Source organism: Gopherus flavomarginatus, chromosome 9 (assembly GCF_025201925.1).
Source record: "Gopherus flavomarginatus isolate rGopFla2 chromosome 9, rGopFla2.mat.asm, whole genome shotgun sequence".
NCBI lineage: Eukaryota > Metazoa > Chordata > Testudines > Testudinidae > Gopherus > Gopherus flavomarginatus.
The window spans coordinates 15,396,687-15,403,989 of record NC_066625.1 but is presented as its reverse complement, the minus strand read 5'-3'; the positions used below and the strand labels follow the sequence as shown (position 1 = coordinate 15,403,989).

The window sequence follows — 7,303 nt, the reverse complement described above, 5'->3', positions numbered from 1 at the left end:
ACTGTTTGTTTAAAGACAACAGTTTGCACTGGAATTTGAAGGAAAATTGTGGCAATGTTTGATTTTTTTAAATTTTTTTTTAATAAAACAAGTTTGACAAATTTGAGTAGACATGGTCCTTTTAAGGACAGTACTGTATTGCAAATGGGTGTTTCCCCCACTTTAAATAGTTATTTCATTAGAACAATAAAACTCTTTTTCAGAGTAGAACATTACTGAACTAAAAGTCAGACTTCATATAATTTTAGTAGCTTTATGCTGACACTTCAGATCAAATTTCCATTTTAACATCAAGCAAAGCATACTACATTTGTCTAGAATCCTGGGGCACCTTATAGACTAACAGACGTTTAGGAGCATGAACTTTCGTGGGTGAATACCCGCTTCATCAGATGCATGCATCTGACGAAGTGGGTATTCACCCACGAAAGCTATGCTCCTAAACGTCTGTTAGTCTATAAGGTGCCACAGGATTCTTTGCTGCTTTTACAGATCCAGACTAACACGGCTACCCCTCTGATACATTTGTCTAAGCTCTTAGAGGATAAATATTTATTTATTTATAACCCAAGGCATCTATCTTAAAACAATGCAATACATAATAATTTTATACAGTCAAACTTCTACTCTTAGTATTAAAACAGTTGCATTGTTCCTTTTATGAAAAAAATGCAGTTTTTTCTTTTATATATCTACTAAATGATATATGCAGACTTAAACACAAACTTATCCATGGTATTTTCCATACAACAGATAGTGAGCATTTTGATAAAATATTAAGTATGCCGGTAACTACAGTATTCAGACTTCTCCCATACTTTCACAACTGTCTTTCTTCCTAAAAAAGGCATATAGTGTAAAATCAAGCCAAAATTCTCAAACATTTTAACCCAGAGCAATTACCTCATTTAGAAAGCAGATTGTTAAAATCAGAAATCCTCTCCAATATTCTCCTACTGTACACTAATTACATTTAAATAAACAGCCTTTGTAAATCATATTGCTGAACACAGCGTTTACAGGGAGTAAAAATATTTTCATGAATATTATATTCATCGAATTATTGGTGCTGATCTGTCATTTGTTACTGTTGGTCGGAGTTTCACAGTGGTAAAAGGATTTTCTCCGCTGTGAAAAGAAATATAAAATTACTACAGGTGTGAGGGCAAGACAAGGTATACGAGTAGCATGACTAAAAAGTAACTCTCATAAGCTACCATTCAATACAGCACAAGTATGTACTTGTGTATTTATGTGCTTTACTGAATAGAGATGGATTTAAGTATATGCATGAGTACTTGGTTGAATGGAGGCCATTGTCTGCATGCACTTTTTTCAGGGAGTTATTTGGATTTTTTTTCCCCAGGTTGAATTTTTAGTACATAAATTTCTATCTATTCAAAATATACAAGGAATTAAATGCTGCAGTAAAACTGAATTGTGCAACAATTTAAACTAAAATTTACATTTCCTTCTCTGCACTGACCCTTATGTGAAGAATAAAATGAGTGTTTCAACTACAAGACACTTTGCAATTATTTTTCATTCTGGTTAAGTTAAAAATATTTTTATGGGTTCACTTTGAGGGCTCTTAAGAGAGCAAACCTTTTTTCATCTGTGTAGCCCAAGGAGCTTTCACTTTCCATATCTGGGACTTCACTCCTGCTTCAACCAGTTTTAAGGATGTTCTCGTTGCTTTTTCTTTCCAATCCTTTATGTTTCCGTTGTTTGACCCCAAACTAAGAGCCTGACCCTGCTGCCTTTCATGTAATGGGAAAAATCCCATTGGCTTCATTGGGGCTAATTTCCCTTATTTTGCCACAGAAGGACCAACCCACTATGCTTGGCGGGGGGTATATGGCTACACTGCAAAGATTCTCAGGGTATGTCTACGCTACAGTTAAAAACCTGTGGCTGGCAGTGCAGATGTTCAGACTTGTGCTGGAGCCTGGGCTATAGGACCCTGGACACCACAGTGTTTTTAACTGAAGTGTAGACATGCCTTCATAGGGGATCATCAGCCTGCTCCTAACTGAATGCCTGGTTTGTAATGTGTGCCATGCTTTTTTACTGCTGCCCAGTAGGGGAAACTGCAAAATGGACACCTATTTTCCTTTTAAGATAACGACTAACTACTACTGCATTAACCTGTTATTTTAACATATGCTAAACAAAACATACCTTAGGAAAGGTGGTTTTATAATGCCATTTATAACAGGTTTCTGCAAAGGAAAGAGAGGCTGTTACCACATCAATTCTGAAAATTGTTCAGAAAGATAAGCTACTTGCTTGCAGTCAAGAATATATTTAAACAAATTAAGTATTCCCAACATTCACTATTCCACATTATTTGGCTGCACAATGAAATACTCAGCCAATAGGAAGGGACAATAGCAGTTCAAATGCAGAGGGATACGGAGAAGAAAAAACAGTAAGACCAATGCTTGAATATCAAACGTAGAAAATTAAATAAAAAAAATCAAACACATGACGGAGACCCCCAGAGATCTTCGCTGTAAAATATTACCCTTCTATTGTTTTCAAATGTAAGGTCTGCATGGGTTACCTGCATGTAATTGCTAGTTGAGCATATAGATCAAATTAAAGACACATTGGAACAAAAACATTAACCAAATAAGTAAAAGAAGATTCTAAAATAGGCTGGGAGAAATCTATTGATCTGACAGGTTAAGAATCCCAAGATGCTGTATCTATCGTAGCATACTACAATTCATTCTTCTAAATTTATAAGCCTCATTACTTGCAGCAGTTATGAACATAACACACAACTTGTAAAATGCTAGTGATTACAATAAGACACCAATGCATGAATGGCTGGTCTGGACCGGCTCACTTGTAAGAATGCAAATACATATTTTAGATGTTATTTCTATAAAACAGGATGTAATCAATATATCTGCTTGATACATTGTGAAATCATGTAAAAAGTAAAGACATCACCCAATTTAATTGCAGGTTTGAAATTAAAAACACTAGGGCACCAATTCTGATCTGTTTTATACTGGTTGCACTCTAGTCTAGCTGCATTTATTTCAGTATAGCTACTGCAGAGTTGCAATGGATTGAGTTCAGAATCAGACCCTTCCGTTACTCTCTTGCACTGAAAAAAATATCATTTTTACATGCATCTGTGCTTTCTCCACTATCTGTAGTAGTGTGATACAATAAAAGGGAAAGGATGTGAATAGCCATATCTTTACCATTTTATTACTATTAACAGTCACATATTTAAATATGAGCCAAAAATATTACTGTCTGGTTAAAATTAATATCTGGTATTGTACATTACTTTTCCTCCTGAAATACATGTGCAGTTATGAAGTTCAGATAACTACCCAAAAGATGGCAGTGTTGCACTGCCATAATGTTATGATAATAGTCAGTTTTACAGCTGAGATAAGGAAGTGTCACTATCATAGCAGTGACATTTCAGACACATATCTGAAATGTTTTCTTGAGACCGTTAAACTAGTTTATACTGCCTACTAGAGAGAAAAATTATACTAAATCAACTGTATAAGTCAATCCATAAATCAGTTCAATAAATGTACACTGCAAAATAAACAATCATGTTACTTCTAACAGTTGTCAACCAAAGAATGAAACAGCAGTTCAAAGATGATGAAAAATTGCAGTTACTAAAATGAAAAATTACAGTTTTATATTTGAACACACACATTTGGATAAAATTATAGGAATACATGATTGTCAACCAGTAAATGAGTCCTCATTTGGTTTACACTAAGCATTTCCTTTGCATAGGTATTCTAGGTGTTTAATTTTTTAAGTATACAACTGTTAGAAAGAAAATTGGATTGGTAAACAAGGGTCCATAAAACCTTTGTTTTTATGTACATTAAACAAATGAACATAGTTAAATCTAGATGTATGGCTTCTAATTTCACCAGTATGGTTGAAAAGGCATTTAGGGATCCATACTCATTTAGGCCCCAATTCAGCAAGGTACTTAAGCATGTAACTAACTTTATGTGCATGAGCAGTCCCACTGAAGTCAATGAGATTGCTCACACCCTTGAAGCGTTTAAATACCTTGGTGTATCATAGCCTGAATCATGGGTTGCTTGTTATTAAACTTGCCTCCCCTCCCATCAAAATGAAGTATTTTTAAAACCTGGGCTGCTATACTAATCCTTTTAAATGTAATTGTTCTGTAAGGAATCTCTCTGCCCCATGAATTGAAATATCAGAGGGGTGGCCATGTTAGTCTGTATCCACAAAAACAACGAGGAGTCCGGTGGCACCTTAAAGACTAACAGATTTATTTGGGCATAAGCTTTCGTTGGTAAAAACCCACTTCTTCAGATGCATGGAGTGAAACTTACAGATGCAGGCATAAAGATATTGACACATGAGGAGAAAGGAGTTACCTCACAAGTGGAGAACCAGTGTTGCCAGGGCCAATTCAATCAGGGTGGATGTGGTCCACTCCCAATAATTGATGAGGAGGTATCAATACCAAGAGAGGGAAAATTGCTTTTGTAGTGAGCCAGCCACTCCCAGTCCCTAGTCAAATCCAAATTAATGGTGTTAAATTTGCAAATGAATTGTAGCTCTGCAGTTTCTCTTTGAAATCTGTTTTTGAAGTTTTTTTGTTGAAGTATGGCGACTTTTAAATCTGTTACAGAATGTCCAGGGAGATTGAAGTGTTCTCCTACTGGCTTTTGTTTGTTACCATTCCTGGTGTCTAATTTGTGTCCATTTATTCTTTTATGTAGAGACTGTCCAGTTTGGCTAATGTACATGGCAGAGGGGCATTGCTGGCACATATCACATTAGTAGATGTGCGGGTAAATGAGCCCAATGGTGTGGCCAGGACCGGCGCTAGGGGTTTTAGCGCCTTAGGCGCACGGCAATTTCGCCACCCCGCGCCTCTGGTGGAGCTGCCGCAGTCGTGCCTGCGGGAGGTCCACCGGAGGCGCGCGAGCAGCCGACCGTCCGCAGCCACGACTGCGGCAGCTCCACTAGACCCGCGGGAGCAACGAACCGTCCGCAGCCACGACTGCGGCAGCTCCACCGGAGCCGCCTGCTGCCCCCTCTGGCAAAACGCTGCCCACCAATAATTCTGGCACCCTAGGCGATTGCCTAGGCCGCCTAAATGAAAGCGCCAGCCCTGGGTGTGGCTCATGTGATTGGGTCCTCTGATGGTGTCGCTAGCGTAGATATGGGGACAGAGCAGGCAATGGGGTTTGTTACAGGGATTGGTTCCTGGGTTTGTGTTTCTGTGGTGTGGTGTGTAGTTGCTGGTGAGTATTTGCTGCAGATTGGGGGGCTGTCTGTAAGTGAGGACTGGCCTGTCTCCCAAGGTCTGTGTGAGTGAGAGTTTTCATGAAGTGAAAGTAACTTTCATTGCCTCAGCTTTAAACCAAGAACACAGAAGCAAAGCCCCAATACCGAAGCCACTAAGCTATCCACTCTTTGTAAGTCAAAATACTTCAGTGAGTTAAATTGTGCTTCCAAATAAATTGCATTCAGTTGTACATTGTTCCATTTGAACACTAACCGAATAGTGCAAAGCATTCTAGATCAGCCTGGTGTTATGGAGTCTGTTTCCAGGCCTTCACAGGGAAAGGGTTTAAAAAAAATTGCCACAGAAGTGGGAGGGACAGGCAGTAAGTAAGTAACTCTACATAGTGCTCCCCTTTTCCCTGAATATGCGCATGCTCCTCCGTGTGAGTGCCACTTGGTCTGCGTTTTGTGGGTTCTTTTAGGGGAAGGAGTTGGAGTAGGCAAGGGGCATAGAGCGGGCATGATTCATCACAGCTGGCTTCCCTTCTGATCTAAGTGGCAGTGATTTCTCTCTACAACATCTATCCCTTCTGGAGTGGAAAAGGTCGGAGGCAGCAAGTGGGCATTGCAGAAATGTTGCTGTAAGGCCTTAGGGGCACCCCAGACAGAAGTGATGAAGATCACGTCCTCAGGAGCTGTGGAACTCATTTTTCCCTATGTACATTTCATATCCACAGAGCTTTCCCGTAGTGCCCCTCTCTCCTTTCTAAGAGGCTATAAACCCATCTTTTCCTCTGAGGGGAACATGCAGCTCTAACTACCCAAGGGGAACAAGCTAGAATTTTACAGGTGATTTTGCTCTTCCTCTGGGTTTTTCCATGCAATGACAGCACAGAGGCCACTATCATTATGTTTATTAATTTTTAAAAATCACCTAAAATGAATGGTCTCTAAAAGTCACAAGAGGTAAATTAACCACATGAAAAACTACACAGCACAATGCTGCTGAGACAATTTAACTGATGCAATAATTTAAGAGAACTACAGAAAGTCACCTCTTTCCCTGTCACATGGCAAAGAACTCACTGTACTGCTTGCTTAGCAACTTCCACTGTGCTAATAAATCTTTAAACTATTGCAAACGTGATTATAGTCAAAGGACATGTTGATCTAGTAGGACTCACCAGTCAGCAATAGAATCAGTGAACCAATATATAATTTTGACATTATATAATTGTTAAGGCTCATTTATTCTTCATCCAAAAATGAAAACTGCAAATGTTTCATAATGTAGGTGCTTCGTTCACATAATTATTTTGGAAGTTCCTAGATACTTTGTCAAATCTTTTTTAAAAACTTTCCCAGTATTTTTTTTTAAACACAATACTGTACTATATTTGCTTTTTTTTTTTTTGTCTCTGGTGCTTCCTGATTGCATATTTTCAGTTCCAAATGAGGTGTGTGGTAGATTGATCAATTCATAACTCTCAGGTTCTACTGTAGTTGATTTACTGCCCGCCCCCAGCCTCGCCCTCCCAGCACTGTCTTCTGGTGGGGCTGCTGTTAAGTCTGTAGTACACTGACGGAGACACAGCTCCGTGGAAGGGCTGGAGGTTCTGCTCTTTTCCCTGGTGCAGCAGGAGGACAGAACCACCCCCCCAAGTTAACATGGGATGGATCATGAGGATGGGACGGGGAGAGCGTGGGGGCCCTGGGCTGGGGCGGTGAGGAGTCGCATGGAGGGTCACATGGGGAGGTCACATGCCCCCCTTCGCTGGTGGCCTCCTGCCCCCACCTCCGGTACCAGCAAGAAATTGATTTTACTTGCACCAGTGGCAACAACAGCTGTTTACCCCATCTAATAATAAATCCAAAAGCAAACAAAATAATAGCACAACTGTCTACAGAGTTTAACAACAAATGCAGCGTGGCTATTGGAAGAACATTTACATGTACAATATTAGGAGTTGTGGCCATGCTCAAGTGTATAAATTGTTATTACCCCCATTGAAGCAGTGGCATTGGACCAATTTAT

At 39.5% G+C, this 7,303-nt stretch overlaps 1 protein-coding gene across 3 annotated transcripts in view; it reads right to left on the bottom strand.

The window, feature by feature from the left end:
• Nucleotides 1–7,303, bottom strand: part of BAIAP2L1 (BAR/IMD domain containing adaptor protein 2 like 1) — a 66,851-nt gene continuing 59,548 nt past the window's right edge. For 2 of the 3 annotated variants that reach the window (XM_050966739.1, XM_050966737.1), the window contains 2 exons: nt 2,182–2,222; nt 1–1,128 (listed from right to left, as the gene is read on the bottom strand). In XM_050966739.1, the coding sequence (XP_050822696.1) occupies nt 1,053–1,128; nt 2,182–2,222 (117 nt within the window). In that variant the 3' untranslated portion in view covers nt 1–1,052. The remainder of the gene's footprint in view (nt 1,129–2,181; nt 2,223–7,303) is intronic. The other variant, XM_050966738.1, reaches the window with a different exon arrangement.